Consider the following 23,215-nt stretch of genomic DNA (forward strand, 5'->3'; position numbering starts at 1 on the left):
TCTCTTTTTGTAACATCTTTATTGGAGTATAATTGCTTTACAATGTTGTGTTAGTTTCTGCTGTATAAGAAAATGAATCAGCTATATGTATACATATATCCCCATATCTCCTCCCTCTTGAGCCTCCCTGCCACCCTCCCTATCCCACCCCTCTAGGTGGTCACAAAGCACCGAGCTGATCTCCCTGTGCTATGCGGCTGCTTCCCACTCGCTGTCTATTTTACATGAAAATTCCTTCTTAAAATAAACAGTCTTTTCAATGAACTGCTTTGGTTTAAAAAAATTTTTTTTTCACATAAGATATACCAGAGCCATAGGGGTTTTTTTTTTCTTTCTAAAACTGAAAAATTCAGGATATAATATATTGATATGTAAATTTTTGGATTGTCTTACAGTCAACAGAAAGCCATTCTAGAAGACCTTCTGACTGACATCCCCGTGCACTTCGACTTTCTGTTTTCTGACTCTCATGCAGAAGTAATTTCAGGGAAACAAGAAGGTCGGTATGTTAGTCTTCAACTTGAAATTTGGGAAGCTATTCCTTTAAGTCCTCCCAGTCTTCCTCATGTACACTTTATTAAATTACTCTTAACATCTTAAAATTTGGGAAACCATGCCTTCAAATATTATAATTTTTAAATGGAAAAATCAGTTTCTTACATGACTGGTCTTTATAATCCAAACATTAAGCCATTAAAAAATAACTTGGTTTGTCTTCATCACATTTAGGAAGTATATTTTGGACTTGTTTTGATAGAAAAGCTTTGTGTTCCTTGCCTAAGTTATACAGCTTTCTGGAATTATGATAATTACTGAACTGTTGGAACCGTCTACTGATTTACTTGTTAGGAAGGGGAAATTATTCTTGACTTTGATACACTGAGGAAATGTTCTGTTTTCAAAGAAATAATTCTACTTGAGAATGAAAGGGCAAATCACTGAAATTATTTGGGGAATAGCTTGCTAGAAATGGAGGCCAAAAAGCATTTATTTCAAAATCACCTATCATTTCGCCAGTAATTGGGCGAAATTCACATATTGCCGTCAAGCTGTTTATAGACAAGTAAGGTACACAGTTAGCTGCTTATATAAGGCAGAGTTTTAGATGCCATAAGGAAGATAAGGAAAAACTATCATGGAAATTTGAAAGAAGGAGACTTTTTTTTTTCCTAACTAGGGGCATCATGGAGAAAGTGACATTTGAACTAGGCCTCAAGGGATAATTATAAACACAGCATGCCAAATCATGGTAAGGCTAGGACTCTGAGAGAGGGATAGGAAGCTCATTCTAGGCAGAAGAAATGATTTGAGTCAACATAGGTCAGAAAAGCTGCACTATGGACAGAGGAATAAAAATATTTTAATTTGGTGGGATGATGGCCCTTTCAAAAGGTTGTGGTAATATTAAAAGTTGGATAGGTCTTGGTGATGTCAGTATCATGGTGGCGTGCATGGTTCCTTTTCTCTCTCCCCTTTGATTTACAACTAAATCCATGGACATCCATAACCAAAGAAAGTGCCTCTGCACAGCACACTAGGACACCCAAGAGATCAACTCATCAGTGCCCAAGAAAGTGAGTGGATTGGACCTCAGAGGAAGCTACAGAGCCAGGCCAGGAGCAGCAGGGGTGGCAGTGGGCCAGCACGACCTGTGGCAGAGGTGGAGGGTGAAGGTGGTAAGCTGGGGTGGGGAGTTTACCTGGCTGAGTACTGCAGCTGGAGGGACTCTGTGAGGAGAGACCACAGCAACTTGGGGCAGAGAAAGAAGAGAGAAGAAGGCAGAGAGAGCTGAAAGAATGAGTTTCTTGCTGTCTGCCCTGGTATTCTAGCAAGAGGACAGCCCACAGACCTCTGGGACTCCCACACCTCCACTCAAGGATCCTCTTCTGGGCTATGGCACACTCAAAGCCCCACGTACTAAGCACACATCTCCCCAACTCTGTCACCATCCATTTTTTTCCCTTTCCACTGGCTTTTTTTATGTTCATACTCCCAACCTTAGTGATGAGTCAGCTCAGGTAAGAAAAACCAAAAACTTGTGCTGTAGTGCCACCTTCTAGAAAACAAAACAAAGGCTTCTAGTGACCAGTGTGTTGAATTGTTAGAATGATAGTAAACAAAGCTTTACTTAAATAGGAAAGTCATTTGCTACTTCAAATGCAGTGACAGAGCCACTTTTCATCAAACACTATGAAAAATCAAAGCAGTGTGGTATCACAAAAAGAAGAAAAACACTTTTCTAGCAACAGAACTTAAAGACATGGAATATTGCAATCTAACTGGTAAAGAATTCAAAATAGCTATTAGGAAGAAATTCAATGAGGTACGAGAAAACTCAGAAAGGCAGTACAGTGATCTCAGGAATAAAATTATCAAGCAGAATAATTTAGCAAAGAGATTGAAATTCTAAAAAAGAACCAAACAGAAATTCTAGAGCTGAAGAACTCAATAAATGAGATGAAGAATGCATTAAAAAGCATTGAAAGTAGAGCACATCAGATGAAGAGAGAATAAGTGAGCTCAAGGGTAGGAATATAGAAACATTTCAGGTGGAAGAGGAGAGAGAACTAAGATTTTTAAAAAGTGGAGAAACCCTATGAAAACTATCAGGCTTCATTAGAAAAGCCAACGTAAGATGAATGGATATCCTAGAAGGAGAAGAGAGAGAGAAGGGAGCAGAGAGAATTCAGAGATATAATAGCTGAGAACTTCACAAACCTGAGAAAGGAACTGGATATACAAGTCCAAAGGCTGATGGAACACTTCATTATTTCAACACGAAAGACCTTATCCAAGACACATTATATTAAAACTGTCCAAAGTCAGTGATGAAAAAATTTTAGATGCAGCCAGGGAAAAAAAGACAGTAATCTACAAGAAAACCCCATTAGGCTATCACCAGAGTTCTCTGGAGAAATGCTATAGGCCAGGAGTGGAATGACATATTCAAAGTATTGAAAGATAAAAATTGCCAACCAAGAATACTCTATCCAGTAAAGTTATCCTTCAGATATGAAGGAGAAGTAAAGGCTTTTCCAGATAAACAAAAGCTGAGGGAGTTCACCACCACTAGACTACAAAAAATGTGGAAAGGAGCTCTTCAAGCTGAAGTGAAAAGATGAAAGTACACAAAACTCTGATTAAGGTGATAAATGGAATTAGAAAACTAAATCTTTTTTAGAATAGTATATTAAACGATTATAGCATAAAGGTTAAAGGAAAAGAACATTAAGAATAACTATAGGTACTACAACTTGGTAACAAAATTGCAGCATAAAAAGAGAGAATTTGTGACATGAAAAATATAAAAGGGGAAAAGTAAAAGGATGGGACCTTTACAGGTGAATGAAGATAAATTGTTATCAGCAGAAAAAGGACTATTTGTGAGACATTTTATGTAAACCTCTTGGTAACCACAGAGTAAAAATCCGAACAGAGATAAGTAACATAAAAAAGGGGGAAACTAAGCAAATCACCATAGAAAACCACGAACTTTCAAAGGTAGACAGAAACAGAAGGAAAAAGAAACAATGGAGAGACAACCAGAAGGCAAAAGATTAAATGGCAGTAGTAAATCCTTACACATAAATAATTAAATGTAAATAGATTGGGCTCACCAATCAAAAGGCACAGAATGACTAGATGGATCAAAAAAAAAAAAAATGACCCAACTATACACTGTCTACAGGAGACTCTTTTCATCTCTACAGACACACATAGGCTCAAAGTGGAAGGATAAAAGATGATATTCCAAGCAAATAGAAACCAAAAGAAAGCTGGCATAGTTATATCAGACAAAATAGACTTCTAGACAAAAAGGATAACAAGTATCAAAGAAGATGCTTATATAATGACAAAGAGGTCAATACATCAAGGAGATATAACAATTGTAAATGTATATGCTCCCAACACCTGAGCACCGAAATATATTAAGCAAATACTGACAGGTCTTAGGGGAGAAGTCGACAAAAATACAACAGTAGTAAGGGCTTCAGTACCTCGCTGTCATCAATGGATAGATTGTCCACACAGAAAATCAACAAGGAAACATTGGAATTGAACCAGGACAAGCAAACTTAACAGACATATACAAAACAATTCATCCAAAAGCAACCAAATACACATTCTTCTCAAGTGTCCATGGAACATTCTCCAGGATAGATCATATGATAGGACACAAAACAAATGTTAGCAAACTTAAGAAGGTTGAAATCATACCAACTATCTTTTCTGACCACAATGGTATGAAACAAAAAATCGGCAGCATGAAGAAAGCTGGAAAATCTACAGATACGTGAAAACTAAACAGCATACTTCTCAGCAACCAGTGTGTCAAAGAAGAAATCAAAATCAAAAGAGAAATTTTAAAATTACAGTAAGTCCCCTACATATGAACGAGTTCCATTCCGAGAGCATGTTCGTAAGTCCAGTTTGTTCATAAGTCCAACAAAGTTAGCACAGGTACCCAACTAACCCAATCAGCTATATAGTACTGTACTGTAATAGGTTTATAATACTTTTCACACAAATAATACATAACAAACACAAAAAATAACATTTTTAATCTTACAATATAGTACCTTGAAAAGCAGTAGTATGGTACAACAGCTGGCATACAGGGGCTGGCGTGGAGCGAACAGGCAAGAAGAGTTACTGACTGGAGGAGGGAGAGGAGGTGGGAGATGGTAGAGCTGAAGGATCGTCAGCAATAGGAGATGGAGGGCAAGCTGCAATTTCACTCACACCTGACATTGATGGCACAGGTTCTGGGCTTGAAATAAAGATACTGTACTGCTGTATTCCATACAGTACTGTACAGTAAAGTGCACAAAAGCACAGCTACTTGTAAAGGATGCACACACATGGCAGTGTATGCCAGACATGTGAATTAACTTACGTGATTGCACATGCGAATGCACGCTCGCATCTTTGAAAGTTCGCAACTTGAAGGTTTGTAGGTAGGGGACTTACTGTATCTCAAAACAAATGAAAATGGAAATACAACATATCAAATATTGTGGGATGCAGCAAAGGCAGTTCTAAGAGGAGAATTTATAGCAATAAATGCATATATTAAGAAATTAGAAAGAGTTCAAACAACCTAACTTTGCACCTTAAGGAGCTAGAAAATGAAGACCAAATTAAGCCAGAAGTTAGCAGAAGGAAAGAAATAATAAAGGTTAGAGCAGAAATAAATGAAACAGAGACCAGAAAAACAATAGAAAGGATTAACAAAACTAAGAGCTGGTTCTTAGCTCTTAGTTTAGATAAACAAAGAGCTTAGAAAAGATAAACAAAATTGACAAACCTTTAGCCAGACTAAGAAAAAAAGAGACTCCAGGTTAGAAATGAAAGAGGAGACATTACAACTGATATTACAGAAATACATAGAATCATGAGACTACTATGAACAATTATATGCCAACAAATTACATAAGCCAGAAGAAATGGATACATTTCTAGAAACACACAACCTTCCAAGACTGAATCAGGAAATAGAAAATCTGACCAGACTGGTAATCAGTGAAGAGACTGAATTGGTAATCAAAAAACTTCAACACAGAAAATTCCAGGACCAGATGGCTTCACTGGAGAATTCTACCAAGCATTTAAAGAAAACATCAATCCTCCTCAAACTCTTCCAGAAAGGAGCAGGGAACACTCCAAACTCATTCTACAAAGCCAGCATTACCTTGACACCAAAACCACATAAAGATACCAGAAGAAAAGAAAACTATAGATGAACATCCTGATAAATATAGCTGCAAAAATTCTCGACAAAGCAACACAATATTAGCAAACTGGATTCAAGAACACCTTAAAAGGATTATACACCATGACCAAGTGGGATTTATCCCTTGGATACAAGAACAATTCAACATATGTAAATCAATAAATGTTAATACATCAATAAAATGAAAGATAAAAATCACTTCATCTCAACAGATGCAGAAAAAGCATTTGACAAAACACAGCATCCTTTCATGGTAAAACAAACAAGCAAAAACCCTTAATAAATTGGGTGTAGAAGGAACATACCTCAACATAATAAGGGCCACATATGACAGACTCACAGCTAACATTATACTCAATGGAGAAAAACCAAAAGTATTTCCTCCAAGATCAGGAATAAGACAAAGATGCCCACTCTCATTACTCCTATCCAATATAATATTGGAAGTCCTAGCTACAGCAGTTAGGCAAAGCAAAGAAATACATCTAAATTAGAAAAGAAGTAAAATCGTCACTATTTGCTGATGATATGTTCATATATAAAGAAAATCCTAAAAACTCAGTCAAAAATATTGATTAATTGTTGCATTAATCAACTATTTCAGTAAAGTGGCGGGATGCAAGATCAACATACAGAAATTAGTTGCATTCCTTTATGCTAATGATGAAGCATCTAAAAAAGAAATCTAGAAGATGATCACACTCACAGAAGCACTCAAAATGTAAAATACTTAGGAATAAATTTAACCAAGGAAGTGAAAGATCTGTACAATAAAACTAAAAGACGTTGCTGAAAGACATCAAAGCCATAAACAAATGGAAAGATGTCCCGTGTTCATGGATCAGAAGAATTGATATTGTTAAAACGGCCATACTACTCAAAGCCATCTGTAGATTGAGTGCAATCCCCATGAAAATAACAAAGACATTCTTCACAGAAATAGAAGAAACAATCCTAAAATTTGTGTGGAACCACAAAGGACCCTGAATAGCCAAAGCAATCCTGAGAAAAAAGAAGAAGGCCAATCAGGCATCTGGGTTTCAAACTATACTACAAAGCCATAGTAATAAAAATAGTATGGTGCTGGCACAAAAATAGACATAGCAACCAATGGAACAGTACAGAGCCTGGAATTAAATTCGGGCATATATGGTCAACTAATATTTGACAAGGGAGCCAAGAAAGCTCAATGGATAAAAGACAGTCTCTTCAACAGATGATGCTGGGAAAACTGGAGAAACACATGCAGAGCAATGAAATTGGACCCCTGTCTCACACCATTCACAAAAATTAACTCAAAACGGATCAAAGACTTAAACATAAGACTCAATACCGTACAACTTCAATAAGAAAGGAGGAAGCTCATCGATTGGTCATGGCAATGTTTTTTTGGATATGACACCAAAAGCACAAGCAACAAAAGCAAAAATCAACAAATGGGCTACATCAAACTCAGAAACTTCTGTACAGCAAAAGAAATAATTAACAAAATGAAAAGACAACCTACAGAATAGGAGAAACTTTTTGCAAGCCATCTATCATGTAAGTGGTTAATATCCAAAATATATAGAGAACTTATCCAATTTAGTAACAACAACCCAAAAAATCTGATTTAAAAATGGGCAGAAGAACTAAGACATTTTCAAAAGAGGATGTCAAAATGGCCAACAGGCACATGAAAAGATGCTCCACATCACTAATCATCAGGGAAACACAAATCAAAACCACAGTGAGCTGTCACCTCACACCTGTTAGAATGGCTATCCTTAAGAAGATAAGAGACAACAGGTGCTGGTGAGAATGTGATGGAAAGGGAACCCTTATACATTGTTGGTGGGAATGAAAATTTGTCCAACACTATGGAAAACAGTATGGAGGTTCCTCAATAAAATAAGTTCTCAATAAAAATAGGGCTACCATACGATCCAGCAATTCCATTTCCGGGTATATGCCCAAAGGGAATGAAAATAGAATTTTGACAAGATGCATGTACTCCCGTGTTTTTTGAAGCATTATTCACAATAGCCAAGATGCGGAAACAACCCAAATGTTCATCAACAGACAGATGGATAAAAAAAGATGTGGTAGATATACACAGTGGACTCTTATTCAACCATGAGAAAGGAGGAAGGATATCCTGCATTTTTGACAACATGGATGGACCTTGAGCGCATCATGCTGAGCGAGTTAAGTCAGAGAAGGACAAGTGCTGTATGATATCACTTATTTGTGGCATCTGAAAAAGTTCAACGTGTAAAAAGACAGTAGAATGTTGGTTACTAGGGGATGGGGTCAGGAGATAAGACTGATGGTGTTCAAGGGTAGAAGCTTGTAACAGTGGGTGAATAAGCCGTAGACAGTTAATGCACAGCGTAGTGAATATAGACAATAATACTGTACTATAATGATGTAATATAATAATATTGCTACAAGGGCAATCATATTACGATATATAAACGTATCAAAGTAAGACACTGTACCCCTTAATTTACACATTGTTACATGCCAAATTTATCCAATTAAAAACAAGTTGGACAGGTCTTGAATTGTTGGGCTGTGGAGTTTGGACTTTGTTCTGTAGATCAGCCCAGCAGAGGATAGCATGGGTTGGAGTGGGAGAGTAGGGGCAGGAAAGTCAATTAGATCTCTGTACCAGCTTAAATCAAGGCAGTAATGAAAATGGGTGAAGGTCCAATGTAAAAAATGTTATAAAAAGAGAATCAGACTTGGGAACCGAGTGAAAGTGTGAGATAAAAGAATGGAAGGGTTAGAGTTCACTTGTCTTAAAACCTTGTACTTGATAGGTTTAACCTCATAAAAAGTGAAAACTCCGGTATTTCCAAACAACCTATAAATTTCAAAGGAACAGGAGTGTCTAGGGAATTATATTTTCAACCCATGCAAATGGTATGAAACTACAAAATTAAAAGCTGAGAGTTCTTGGAAAACCACTAGGAAAAGATAATACATCAACAGAAATGTATTTTTTCAGATAACGTTTTCACAGCTTATCAGGGAATGAAATAAATGTTTGCACTGACTGCAGTGATCAGGATTATATAAAATACTTTTAAACTTTACTCTTCTTATAACGTCTCTAGGTGTGTATGCTTGGATTGGCATTAATTTTGTCCTTGGACGATTCGAGCATATTGAAGATGGTAAGTATTGTGTTTCCAGCAAATGTATCTAACTGGAAATTACGGCTTTTTCTATTTCATGCAAAGCATAAAAAAGGAGCTGAGTGTTGTGACACACCTGGGTGTGTAGGAGCAGAGTGGGAGGTGCTGCTGTGTCACACAGGAAACTTGATCTTAGTCGGGAGGAGCAAGCTGGGTCTGCCTAGATACACTTGAACCCACCATCAAAGCAGGATGACTCTTCACAAGATCCTGCTTCTCTGCATTTGTTCCATTCCAGTGGATGTTTCTTATTCTTTCCAGATGATGAGGCAGTTGTGGAAGTTAACATCCCTGGTAGCGAAAGCAGCAAAGCCATTCTCCGTAAAAGAACAGCCGGTATTCTCGACATGGGAGGCGTCTCAACCCAGATAGCATACGAAGTCCCCAAAACTGTAAGCTTTGCCTCCTCACAGCAGGTTATTATCTGTACAAATTTCCTTGTTTGGTTTGATTTTCATTTAACATGTCTCCATCCATTTGTGTTTTGTTTTCTGAGTCTGAACACATCTTTACTGTCTTGCTGAGGGTACCACCTTCACAGCCCAGGAGAAAGGAGACAGGAGGAAACCAAGGCAAACCTCCACTAAGCCGTTTGTGTTTGTTCATTGAAGTCAGCTGGTTTGTTTTCTGAACTTACTTAGAATTTTCCTTTGGTGTATATGTCAGCCACACACTTGAGTTTTTGTTTCTATTTCCAGTCACTTCTTTTCTCAACAGGTATTGTAAAACTCAGTATAATAGTATCAGATTTCTTAAGTTATAATTGGGAGAAATACTCTTGTGTGTGGCTCAGACAGCTTTTGATTTTTCTGGAAAGGATAGAGGTTTGTATCCACCGCTTCCACGTTTCTGAACTCATGGTTTACTCTGTGATTTCTGCATATCCCCTTTGGTACTGTAGTTTCCCAGTAGGCTGGGTGGCCTTCTGTAGAGGGTGTCCAGATGCTTTCCTGAATTGCTCTATGTCTTTATTACTGTTTCCATTCAGCTCTAGATTAATACCTAGCAGAGTGAGTGGTTAGAAAAGAGTGGAGCTGGACAAGCCTGAGCTGCATTGTCATCCTGTCCTCACTAGTTCTGGGACCTTATGCAAGTCACTTAGCTTTTTTGAGCGAGCCTCTTCAGTTATAAATGTGACTGCAAGTACCTCTAACAGAGGGTTATCATAAGGCTGATTGAGACAGTGCATATAGCATATCTAATGGCCTGCTAGGCACCTCGTATCAGCCCAGTAAACATTATTGAAGTATTTATTAAGCTCCTTAGAAAATGCTTTGTAAATTCAAGTATTACAATTTGTGTTTCCTGCTTCCCATCCAGACATGCCTCTAGAAACTATTACACTCTTTTTACAAAGTCATGTTTTCCCCTCAGATAAAGTAAGAAACTCATAGAAAAGTAAGTTTGGAAAAAAATTTCCCATGGATGCATCATCCAAAAAAATTACTGTTAGCATTTTGGCATATTTCTCTTTATTCTTTTTTGTCTGTTTATAGTGTTTAAAAATATGGTTGTTATAATCTTACTGTTTGTACAATTTTTGTCCTTTATTTAGCAGTGCATAAGCATATTCCTCCATAAACTTTATTACCATTATTAACTAACCCCTACTTGAAATTATATATATAGGTGACATCCAGTTTTTTCTGTCACAGAATTGCAAAGGACATCTTTGTGTATAGAGACTTTTCAATGTTTAGGATTATTTTCAAAGCACAGGATTGCATAAGTAGATTTACTAGATCAGAGGATATGAAACCACATTGCCAATGTCCCTTTTCAAAAAGTCCTATCAGTATCACAAATGTGCAGCCCATCTGAAATTTCTTAAGTCAGGATTGTCGTATTGAATTAGGAGGGATGCTTAGAAGGACCCTTGGGAAATGCAGATGCAGAAATTTTTGCTCCTTTTTGACGAGAATTTTTGTAGATCCCTCTTTTTGACAGGAGGTAATTGTTTTTGTATTGCTTAAAATACGTTTGTGATCCTTACGTCTGTAGGAAGAAGTAGCTAAGAACTTATTGGCCGAATTTAACTTGGGATGTGACGTTCACCAAACTGAGCACGTGTACCGCGTCTACGTGGCCACGTTTCTTGGGTTTGGTGGCAATGCTGCTCGACAGAGATATGAGGACAGAATATTTGCCAGCACAGTTCAAAAGAACAGGTAAAGCACCTCCCATTGCCCGGCCGTCACCTTGAAACCGCGGTTTGTCCTCACAGAAGACATATCCAGGCCAAGCAGGGAGGCCTCAGTCAGCAGAAGCATATGAGCACGGTTAGCTGTTTATTGCCCCGCCCGCTGAGCTGGAGAGGAAATGAAAGGGCAGCAGGGTCCTGCCTTTGGCCCCAGCTCACCTGCCTCCAAAGAAGGCTCTCGTTCTCTCAGACCCATGGCTCCCCTGCTGGATTAGAGGTTTCACTTTCAGGATATTAAAATACTTTCGAACCCTGGGGTGATGCTATTCCAGATTGCAAAGTCCTGCGGAAACTCAGCACCTGGGCCACTCAGGTGTCCTGGAGGCCCCCAGGAAACGATGATAGCGTTGAGTTACGGGATGTCCTGGCGGTGTCGTGGGAAACCAGCCTGGCGGTTATTGAGTGAATCAGACCGTAGTGAAGGAAGTTACTCACGAGAAAGAAACGATCTAGAAGTCAAAGTTAGTGATTTTAAACCTCTTTAGCAGTGAAACTTTAAAAAATGAGTTCATGAAGAATTCTGGTATAGAAAATATGCAAAAACACTTTAACAGTTTAAATTTATTTTATAAGTTTAAGTGTATACCAATTATTTATTTGAAATTAGTCCATAAGAACAGAAAAGCCATATGGATGAATAAAAAAATCTGAAATCTGGGGTTTTGTAAAATGGTATTAATTACTGTGCTTTGTTTTGTTTTGTTTTGTTTTTGACTGCGCTGGGTCTTCGTTGCTGCACGTGGGCTTTCTCTAGTTGTGGCGAGCAGGGGCTGCTCTTCATTGCGGTGCATGGTCTCCTCATTGCGGTGGCTCCTCTTGCTTCAGAGCACGGGCTCTAGGCACGCAGGCTTCAGTAGTTGTGGCTCGCGAGCTCAGTAGTTGTGGCTCGCGGGCTCTCGAGCGCAGGCTCAGCAGCTGCGGCGCACAGGCCCAGTTGCTCCGCAGCACGTGGGATCCTCCCGGACCAGGGCTCGAACCCCTGTCCCCAGGTTGGCAGGCGGACTCCCAACCACTGTGCCACCAGGGAAGCCCCTTTGTTCTGTTTTGACGAAACGATTTTGAGGAGAAAAATCCAGATTCATAGAAATAAATGATAGTGTAGTTCCTTGATCTATCTTAACCTTTTTTGTTGTTGTTGAGGTATAGTTGACGTACAATATTATATAAGTTTCAGGTGTACAACATAGTGATTCAGAATTTTAAAGGTTATATTTCATTTATAGTTATTATAAAATAATGGCTACAATTTAATCTTAATAAACCTGTGGAGGCCTGAACTTTAAAAAAGGTCAAGTCAGAGCCATTCATTACCTCATTTTCCAGAAATTCACATGTGTGAAAAGGAGAAGCAATAAAAACTGGTTCTTTGTCTGCTCCAGACGTTAGCGTTAGTTAAGAGAGATTAACTAGCCCCCGTTTCTTTTTAAAAATAGTATGTTACATAGCACACTTTAGTATAATTATTTTTAGTAATAGTCTTAAAATAGAAATATTTTATAAGTAATGTTTAAATTAGAATTTTGGAGAAACACCTTCTTCTGCAACCCTAAGTTTTACTAATTGGTTTTAATGTCAAGAAGGTTATACAATGGACATTGCAGTGCTACTTTTTAATTTAGCTGTAGAGCAACTAAAAACTGTAACATGAAGTATACATTTGACTCATCTTGGACTTTTATAATAATTATAAATGTTAGTCATCACTTTTTACATATGTCATGAATTGAGCCTTGAGATGCATATTTATCCCTTGGCCATTAGTGGTGATGATGGATTTTTTTAAATTACTTAAACATTTTTAGTGCATTTTGAGTTGCCGTGATCTTAGAAATAAACAACTTGTCAGTTGAGTGGCAGGTAAAAAGTTGACTTAATGTCAGTGACTGAATATCAAATTCAGGCGCCTTCCTAATAGTTAAACACCTTTTAGGCCCATGGGATTTCCTGGTTTCAAACAGTAACATAACTCCAGCTGTTGTATGCTCTTTTCTACTTCTCAGTTGCTTAATGGTGAGGACACATAGTAGGATGACAGATCTGGACATTTCATCGGCAGGTAGTAAGCATAGGGCATTTCAGTGAACAAGGTAAGATTTCTACAGGACCTCTCAGAGCCTGGAGTACAATAGAAACTGTTATTTGCTGCAGTTGGGATCAATAGTTGGTTAACTTAAAAATTCAGTTAAAACAGAGAATCATAAAAATAGAATCAACCCCAAGCACTTTGTTTTAACTTACGTATTCATTTGCCAATCTTTTGCTCTGGACTAAAGGCTTTTCTTAGGCTATTTCTCTGGCAGGCACTGCACCCACTCATCTTGATGTCATTTTGGCTCTCTTTAAGGGATACCAGGGCCTTAAAGACATCTGTGAAGCAATTTGATACCAATTTCGTCTGGATTTTTATTAATTTTTCCCAACTTGTTTTTCTTTTAATCTTGCTAACACCTAATTGGACACTGGTTTTCTAGCGATCTGCCTTTATTATATTTTTCTAAGCCATCTAACCTTAGCTTTAACAGCACCAGCGACTTCTTGTCATGGTCACATTTCATCTGTATATAATTAAAATCACAAGCACTAGTGGCAGGAACGGGGCTGGGAACAGCACAGTGGTGGGCGTTGGACTGCAGTGAGCAGGACACTGGGAGGAGCTTGTTAACCGCAGACGCTCAGCAGCTGTGGACACCAGCCTATGTCACAGGGCACGGAAAGCGTCAGTAATCTGACCAAGTCGTAGTTTCACTGGACCCCGTTCAGCTGTCTGCTGTACGCACATGTGTATCATGAATCTCCGGGAGGGGCTTGAGTCCGTGTTTTCCAGCTTAATTTTTCCGGAACACTTTTTTTTTTTTTTTTTTTTTTAAGAAGATGTTGGGGGTAGGAGTTTATTAATTAATTAATTTATTTTTGCTGTGTTGGGTCTTCGTTTCTGTGCGAGGGCTTTCTTTAGTTGTGACAAGCGGGGGCCACTCTTCATCGTGTTGCGCGGGCCTCTCACTATCGCGGCCTCTCTTGCTGCGCAGCACAGGGTCCAGACGCGCAGGCTCAGTAGTTGTGGCTCACGGGCCTAGTCGCTCCGCGGCATGTGGGATCCTCCCAGACCAGGGCTCGAACCCGTGTCCCCTGCATTAGCAGGCAGATTCTCAACCACTGCGCCACCAGGGAAGCCCCCGGAACCCTTTTGTGTTCCATAGGGCAGAGTTTGAGAAACACTGACTTGCAGCCACTTTCTTCTTCACACAGTTTTCTGTTGGTCTCGTGATGAAGTTTCTCTTTGTCCTGTAGGCTCCTGGGGAAACAGACTGGGCTGACTCCTGATACTCCGTACCTGGACCCCTGCCTACCCCTGGACATTAAAGATGAAATCCAGCAGAATGGACAGACACTGTACCTGCGGGGGACGGGAGCCTTTGACCTGTGCCGAGAGACCATCCAGCCTTTCATGAACAAAACAAACGAGACGCAGACCTCCCTCAATGGGGTCTACCAGCCCCCGATTCACTTCCAGAACAGTGAATTCTACGGCTTTTCCGAATTCTACTACTGCACTGAGGATGTGCTACGGATGGGGGGAGACTACAGCGCTGCCGCGTTTACAAGAGCTGCAAAGGTAACCACCCAGGAAGCCAGGGTAGATGGCGACGGGCCCAAGTCCAGAGCAGGGCGAGGGGGAGGGCAAAGGCTGTGTGCAGCACCTCAGCAGCCCTGCTCCCTTGGTTGGGCCAGATAATAGTCACAGCAGAAGCAGAAAGTCCCCTGTGAGACTGCACTGGCCATCAGTGGCTCCCAGATGACAGTCTTTTATGTGTAATAGTGTAATTCTGATCTGACAGTTCCTCGCAGCTTCCGACCCTTTGTTTTCAGGACCCCTTTTCTCTTGTTCTCCCTGCCTTCCTGACACTTTCCTAGGCTCTCAGCCTTGGTGACCCCACACTTCCTCCCTTGGTCCTCTGACCTTCAGGGTCTTGGATGGTCTCATCCGTGTTCGTGGTTTGCTGCTGCCTCTCAGGAGGAGGCTCTGCATCTGCCTGCCCAGCGCCTGCTAGATTTCACAACTGCAGACAACCCCCCTTTCTCCCCATTCTGTTCTGCTATGTTGTCTCGGTCATGGCATCACTAAACCATCTAGTTCCCCTCCCCCAAACCCAGGAGTTACAGACTTCTCCCTGTCACTCATCCATCCCTCGCTGTACACCCGGTAATAGCAGTCATCGAGCGTGTCATTGTATGTCATACATTTTCTCAGAGCCCTGCTCTCCCTACTTTCTGTCCTACCCTTGCCGTCCCAGCCCTGGCTGCTCTCTGTCACCTGCACTATGCAGGGGCCTCCCCGTGGTCCTCCTGCATCTGGCCCCCGCTCCGTGGTTCATCCTCCACATCACTCCCAAGTGTTCTGTCTGGAACCCAAGTGCAGCCACCTGCTCTCCTATTGAAAGTCTTCAGTGGCTTTCTCTTGCTTCCAGGATGAATTTCAAATATTTTAGTGTGTCCTTCCCACGCTGTTGCCTCATCTCCCCACCTAGCACTTGATACTTTAATCGTATCAGACATCTGTTCATTTCCCTCCCATCTGTGCTCCCTCCCATCTTGTCTTCATCCGTCGTGTTTCCTCTGCCTGACATGCATCCTCACCCTCTCACCCCAGGCTGAGTGCCATTCTCTGTATCCCCTGTTGTGAGTTTCACTGCCTCTGTGAGCCTCAATGTCTTCATCCTTTAAATAGAGGTTGGAATAGCAGCTGTGTCAAGGAGTTGTTTGAAGCATTACATTTAGAAAAGGTGCCAACACAGGGTTCAGTAAATGTTAGCTGTTAATATAAACGTTACAGATAACTTCAGGAGAAGGTGGCACCTCTTTCCCTTCTCTTGAAGACAAAGCCTCTCGTAATCATCTTTGTGTTCCCAGAACCTTGCACCATATAGCCACAGACACAGGCGTTCAGCCTGAACTGGCTGAAGGACCGCTTCACTTTTCCAAAAGTCTGTGCCTGTCACATGCAGTCACTGCGGGGAGAAACTTAGCAGCTTTGAGGAGGTCGGTTGTGGGCAGTGAGATTCTCTTTAACAATAACTTTGGCTGAATTTTAAGACAAAGAACAAGCATTGCCTCAGCTCATCAGTAAGCATTCACAGAGTGTTTGTGTGTCTCGTCCTCATGGGTCACAGACACAAGCTTGTGTGTCTCCTAATTGGAAGGATATGTTTGTTATGAATATGAATCGGTAAAAACTTTTAAAATGAAACAAATTTAATAAACCTTTCCTAGTGATTTCTTTGGGGTGAAATTTCTTTCAGGATTATTGCGCAACAAAGTGGTCGATCTTGCGGGAACGCTTTGACCGAGGGCTGTATGCTTCTCACGCCGACCTCCACAGGCTCAAGTAAGTCGTAGACAGCTGAGCCCAGGGTGTGTTGAAGAAACTGTGTGTCCATTCTTGGCCATACCATGGCCCCAATCTACCTTTCTGTCCTCATCGGTCCCTACTCCTCCTCACCTCCTCCAGGCTCCTTTCAGACCAACGGCAAATACTCGTGCTCAAACGTATCTTGCAGTTTGGCGTTCAGTTTTGCTCTTCCTTCCACCTGGAATTCCCCTGTGCATGCTCTCCTCGTTGATGTCCTGCCCAGACCTCAGAGGTCAGGTGCTGTCCCTTCCGAGTCTTCCTCTGTCCACTTGGCTAGGCTCCATCCCTCTCTGCGAGTCTCCAGAGCACTCATTACGTCCCTCTTGTGGCGTTTATCATATTCTGTTTTTATAGTTACTTGTAGCTTTTTAAAAATCCTCTTTCATTATGTCATTTAAGCACATTGGCTACCTTATTATTTATTATGATGTCTTAGTACTAGCTTAGCCCAGTGCTTTGCAAAAAGCAACCCTCTGATAAATATTTAGAATCATAGATTATCAGAGCTGAAAAGGACCCGCCTGTCTTGTCATTTTATAATAAAGAAACTGAGGTCCAGAGAAGGTGGAACTTGCTCAGTATTTATTCAGAACTGAATTGAGTAAGTGATGGAAGGCCTGAGGGGAAAAATCTCCCGCGGCCACGTATGAAATTACACGGAGACCAAGCTTCATGAGCAGATTGATTTTAACAGGTGAATGGTGTGGGACAGAGGGCGTAAAGCAAGCAAATCAGCCGGAGATGCGTACGGATGGTTTCGCCCTCAGAGCGCAGGCCTCGTGAAGCCTGTGCAACCCCATTGTTCACAGAGGGCAAGGCCGACTCCACGAACGTGCTTTTGGACCCACCCAGTGACTCAGTCGCACTCACACGTTTGTGCTGTTTGTAGGTATCAGTGCTTCAAATCCGCCTGGATGTTTGAGGTGTTCCACAGGGGCTTCTCATTTCCCGTCAACTACAAAAATTTGAAGACAGCTTTGCAAGTGTACGACAAGGAGGTTCAGTGGACCCTCGGAGCAATCCTCTACAGGACCCGCTTTTTACCCTTAAGGTATGGCTGCGAATTTGGTAATGAGAATCCAACAGAAGATGCTTCCCTGCATCCGAGGCATCGTGGGCAGTGGGTGTGGCTGTTTGGGGCGTTGTTGGCGCTGGCCGTGGGCAGAATGGGAGAGTCGGGGAGGTCTGACTTGGTCTTCCCCACCGGAGCCTCCTCCCTTCCCAGCCCACCATCCCAGCAAAGGCGCCACAAAAGTGCTTATTCTCAGCTGCCTGTTCCCCAGCCCCTGCACAGAAGGGTCCATTCCAGGGTCCTTAACCTTTATGGCCTTGGACCCCTTCTCAAAATCTTGTTTTTAATGCATAATATAAATACATAGGCTATAGAGGAAACCATTGTATTGCAGTACATTTATCAAAATATTACAGAAGACAAATTTGTGACACAGTGGTATACGTTCTTCTTTATTAACACATTAAATAGCAAGACCTGGCAGCAGAATTCGTACGTTCAGTGTAATGAACGTACGAATAAGTGTAATGAACTTACTTCCTGTAGGTTCAGTGTAACGATGCCTGTTGATGATATTTTGAGGCATCTGCAAAACACCACAGTGTGATGTAAAAGATCTGTGAGTTTCTCTAGGGACAGAGTCACTAGTTCTGCTGATACTATAGTAGCGATAGTTTTTTGTCTGCATTCACGTTCAGTGAAAATGCTGCATTACAACCAGAGATTGGTAAAATAAAGATGCGCCTTTTTTCCCACTCAAGTTCACAGACTTAGCCGTCAGTTGACTCCCCCCCATAAGAACCCTGGTTCACTAACAAATGAGGTATTAGCTGTTTTTGTTTCTGTTTTTCCCTTCATTTAATTAAGCGTCTCCCAGCAGCACATTTAGCTGGGTTAACTGCAAAACTTGTGAATAGTGGGTGTTGCTGATCATAAACATGTCGCTCGATTCCACCTTAGCTTCTGTGTATTAGTGAAACACTCACAGTTCTAACTTCCTCTGATTTTTGTTACCCAAAGTATAATGCTGGTAACAGCTACAGACTTAAGAATACCCTTTCACACGTTATCGTGTTCATACTTACAGCTACCCTCTGCTGGGCCACATTATCCTACATTTTAGAGGAGGGGAAACTGAGTCTGGGAGACGGAGGTTCCAGCTTCCGTCTGTAGAGCTGAGTCCTAAACCAGGCCCCTCCCACCCCACCCTGCGCATCATTACATCACACTTCCCGCCTGCCTAGTTCTCATGTTTGTTCTTGTTCCCGTGTGGGCAGAGATATCCAGCAGGAGACCTTCCGGGCCAGCCACGCGCACTGGCGGGGCTTCTCCTTTGTGTACAATCACTACCTGTTCTCGGGCTGCTTCCTGGTGGTCCTGCTCGCCATCCTCCTCTACCTGCTGCGGCTGCGGCGCATTCACAGGCGGGCCCCGCGCAGTGGCTCGGCCACCACCGTCTGGCTGGAGGACGGCCTTCCGTCCCAGAAGATCGCCAGCACCTTATGAACCGGAGTTCGAGCCCCAGAAAGACTCTAACGGAAAAGCCATTTTTGCCTCAGGGTTTCTCCTCTTCATTCTCATTTGTTTTGTTTTTCCTTTCCCTTTTCGTTCCTTGAAACAAAACCAAAATCCACTGTTTGTAAACTCTGCTGTCCTAGAAGCATTGCATTTAGCCGTTCTGTGTCCAGCTTTAAGTTGCGGAATAGGGAAAAGGGAACATCACTTCATTTTTGCTGCATAGGATATCTGCCAAAAATTACTAAGATTTTTGGTTGTTCTCTAAGGTATATTTGATTTTAAACAGATGCACTTTAATATTGGAGGGAAACGGCAGGCTTTTCTCTGTCAGGGGAGGTGGGACCGAGGGGTGACGCTTTCACAGAACCACACACATACCGACTGGACGGATCATCCCCTTTTTCTCTCTGTCTTGAAAGCGCTAACCTAAAGAGGGAGATGTTTAGTTTTATTTATTGTTCAGGGCTGTTGCTGTTTATTTTCTTTGCAGGTTAAAAAAATCAGAACTGTTTATATCCAAAATGGAGAGGTATAGGCACCAAGAGGTAACAGTTTTTAAAATTGATAGTGAAAGACCTGAAAAATGTGAAATGATAACCAGAGCGCTGTGTGTGTGTGAGGGTGAGAGTGTGTGCGCGTGTCTGTGTACGAAAACCACTGACGGGAGAGAGTGAGGGAGTGCAGTGCTCTCACTTTTAAAAGCACACGCTTCAGAATGCACTGTTCCATTTCATTTAGAAGAATCATTCCCCGTTACCGTTACTTCTTCTGACCACAGGTAGTTACTTTCTTCATGCCGTCTTTCAGCGGCCTTAGAACACTACGTTTTTGAGTTGGAAAATTCATAGTTCACTGGTTTCGGTGTTGTTAGAACTGGAGCTTGTCAACAGGCACGTCCTTATTTCTCAGTAGCTCGTTTGTGCTTGTTTAATTGTGCTCCGGTTTCTTCCATCTTCAAGTTGGTACCCCCCTGCCCTCGTATTTCAGAGACCTAGCTTACTGTCGCGGTTGAGGCTGTGCTGGCAGGGCCACTGTAAATCCAAATGAAGAGAAGAACTGAACACAAGAAATCAACTCACATTTTGAAGAAAACACGTTTGACGTTTTAACCAAAAACCTGAAAAGGACAACTGGATTGGCATGTCTGAGATTAGTGGGTTTTCACCTATTCGTTTAGTTTAGAAGCTTTGGGAATTCTCATACATAGTTTTTTAGGCGATGTTCTGTGTGTGTGTGTGTGTGTGTGTGTGTGTGTGTGTGTGTGTGTGTGTGTGTGTGTGCGCGCGCACGCGCGCGTGCGCACAAGCTATTTCTTAACTCCAGAACAGCTAGATTCGTCTAGTTGGTAACAAATGTATATTTCGAGAATCGTCGACTGCTTTTTTAAAAAATCAATGATGAGAGAAAGAATTCAGGTACTGAAGCCCTTATGTAATTCAGAAAAAATTTTTAGATTTTCATCTCGTCCATTAATTACTTAAAAATGTGGCATACACGTATATTGATGACTTAAAAGATTACAGATTTATGAAAGACAAGCAAATCCTGTGATTCTGCTCTTCAAAGTGAATATTCTAACAACGGACAAATTATTGGTAGAAAGTTTGCCTCTCCAATATAAAGAAGGTTAGGGGAGCTGGCAGAGAGACTTGTTTCAGAGAGGGTGGAGACAGATGTCTCTCGAAAAATCCAGCTTCTGAAATGCTGGTCTCCAGCTATTTAAATGCTTGGTCCCTGGTAAACACTGTTCCTTTTCAAGACGCAGCCACACACGAGCTGTGTCATGGGTACCCCAGGGGCATAGTGAACTGGCGTGCTTCTCCTTGACTTCTTAAAGGAGGCTTGCCCTGCGGACTGTGGGTGGCATTAGTGGTGAAGAAGTAAGTTTACATGTTAGCTTTTCTGCCGCCAGCCATTTGGAGTAGTAAGGCCCTGACCTGCAGAATGAAAATTTTCCAATGCCTAGAATATGTGATTTGGCCTTTCAAATCAAGGCAAGGATAAGCTAGCATAGGCACAGATCTAAATAGGCCTAAATTAAGACCTCCTACGATAAATAGTCACTTTTTAAATAAAGGATGCTAACCTGGTCCAGCTCTGTACCATTTGGGGAGTGCAGTAGAGACCAGCATGGAGGATCCAAGCCTGAGCATCCATCTGCAAGGACCTAACTCACTCTCCAAAAGAAGTCCCCAAATTAGGGTTCCAAGGCCCAGCGGCCTTGTACTTTGCACAGTTAGGTGCCGTGTCCCGTGCCAAAGAACTCCCGGAGCAGGCCTGGCAAACTTGCCCACAGGGAAAATCTACGAGACCCTTGGGCTAAGAATGGTTTTTCAATTTTTAAAGGGTCATTAAAGAAAAAAAAAGTGACGGATACACAACAGAGACTGCACGTGGCCTGTAGAGCCTCAGATATTTACTAAGTGTCCCTTTACAGAAGACATCTGCTGACCCTGCGTGGAGAGTCCCGTTCAAGAACAGATATACAGCCGCGTCCTCTTCATTCAGGAAGGTAGTTACCACCCGTGAGCACAAAAAGAGGGGCAAGAGAAGTGACCAAACTTCAATCTCAAAATAGTTGTTTATGCACCAGAATTTCACTTACCTTTTCCTCTAGATTCTTTTCAAGATCGGTTTTCTAATAAACCAAGTAGCATACTCCTCCTTCCCCCCACCCAAATTTAAAACGTGCTGTTCAGGAGGGCTCACAGTGTTGTGTTGAGATGTCTGCAGTCATGAGAAGGGCTCAGTAGCTTCTCTCCACCCAGCACCAGGGACGAGAAGACGGCCGGGAACTTTCTCTCAGCGATGCAGGTGCAGTCTGGGGTGAGAGGCAAACACTGGAGGGGCTTAACTCAGGAAGCAAAGAATATCAATTAAGGGCTGGCCAAGAAGGCCGTAAACTCTGAGCACTTTTAGCAACAGAAAGCAAGAGAAATTGGACTGGTGGGAACTTGCTAAAAGCCTCGCAAAGAGCAATGTTCTGTGTTAACTCTTGGTGGAAAGACTCCTCCAGTAAACACTTCTGTTCCATCGTCATATCTGTGCTGCTCCTTTCTGAACCTCCAGAGGATGGTCTCGAAGATTTTACAGTCCATTTAAAAGTACAGACTGATTTGTACCTGTGGTTTCTGCCCATTTTCACCCTAAACTGCTGGCTTTCTGCAGCACTCCCCACCTCGGGGGCTGGGGAGACGCTTGCTCTCCCGTCATCACAGCTGTGCACCCAGGAGGGCAAGCTCTAGATTACCCAGTGTTTAAATTTGAAACTCAGGCCTGCATAGAATACTTTTCCTTCTGAGAAGCATGCACTACTTAGCAAGAAACTCCAACAGGCAAGTGTGTTTTCCAAGCTTTTTAAAAAAGTCAGCTTTAGAATTTTGTGTGGTAATGTGCAATGCAGCAAAACTACCTATGAGTAAATTATTTAGTTATTTATTTCTACTTCAGGGTTTTGTTTTTTATGATTTTTATTGATTTTCCCCTTCCGTAATGAATGATGTGACCAACCAAGGAGAGTTCTTTGTTCTGTTACTAAGATTATATTTTACGTTTAGGAATTATACAAACTAAGGGAGCATCTTTAAATGTTTTTTATTTAAATGATGTTTTCCATTCAAAGAATAATTATCTTCGGGAGATGGTTGTGGTGTCTGTCACTTTCTATACTTGGCAACCTCACATGGCCACACTCCACACGGATGAGTGTCGAGAATAAAAAGTTCATTCGATGGCCCGCAGATTCTGTGTGAGCTTGCTTTCTTGGGATTTAAAGAGATTTTCCTCTGATGTTTGAATCATGTTACCTGTTAGAATGCTTAGTTGAACTTGAACTTACATTCAGTAAAATAAATTGTCTGAGTCTGACTGTGCACTCCATGCCTTTGCTGTATCTGGCGTGCGTGTAGTGAAGCTCTGCTGTGTGCGGGTTTCCCTGTGTGCAGGGAAACCAAGCATTTCACAAGGAGAAATATATACCATGGCGTAATAGCAACCCCTTCATCGACAATAAAGGCCATCCCGAGACTGTGGTTTTTAAGGTTATCGTTTAAAAGTACCCGTTAACTATATATACACCTACAAGGAAAAGAAAAGAAATTATCCAACCTTACGTATTTTGTCTTATAAATAGTAAAATCATTGCTGCCAGTTTTGCAATTAG

At 41.5% G+C, this 23,215-nt stretch overlaps 1 protein-coding gene across 12 annotated transcripts in view; it reads left to right on the forward strand.

The window, feature by feature from the left end:
* The window catches only part of ENTPD4 (ectonucleoside triphosphate diphosphohydrolase 4), a 39,802-nt gene extending 17,009 nt beyond the window's left edge, over nucleotides 1-22,793 (forward strand). For 10 of the 12 annotated variants that reach the window (XM_089912802.1, XM_089912804.1, XM_089912807.1 and 7 more), the window contains 8 exons: nucleotides 396-499; nucleotides 8,836-8,895; nucleotides 9,178-9,332; nucleotides 10,918-11,084; nucleotides 14,405-14,729; nucleotides 16,414-16,499; nucleotides 17,413-17,574; nucleotides 18,813-22,793. In XM_089912802.1, coding sequence (XP_089768928.1) covers nucleotides 396-499; nucleotides 8,836-8,895; nucleotides 9,178-9,332; nucleotides 10,918-11,084; nucleotides 14,405-14,729; nucleotides 16,414-16,499; nucleotides 17,413-17,574; nucleotides 18,813-19,041 — 1,288 coding nt within the window. In that variant the 3' untranslated portion in view covers nucleotides 19,042-22,793. The remainder of the gene's footprint in view (nucleotides 1-395; nucleotides 500-8,835; nucleotides 8,896-9,177; nucleotides 9,333-10,917; nucleotides 11,085-14,404; nucleotides 14,730-16,413; nucleotides 16,500-17,412; nucleotides 17,575-18,812) is intronic. The other 2 variants (XM_089912810.1, XM_089912811.1) reach the window with 1 other exon arrangement.
* The last annotated feature ends 422 nt before the right edge of the window (nucleotides 22,794-23,215 follow it).

Source organism: Delphinapterus leucas, chromosome 6 (genome assembly GCF_059928025.1).
Source record: "Delphinapterus leucas isolate spDelLeu-1000000601 "Yukka" chromosome 6, BTC_Dleu_Yukka2, whole genome shotgun sequence".
Classification (NCBI taxonomy): Eukaryota; Metazoa; Chordata; class Mammalia; order Artiodactyla; family Monodontidae; genus Delphinapterus; species Delphinapterus leucas.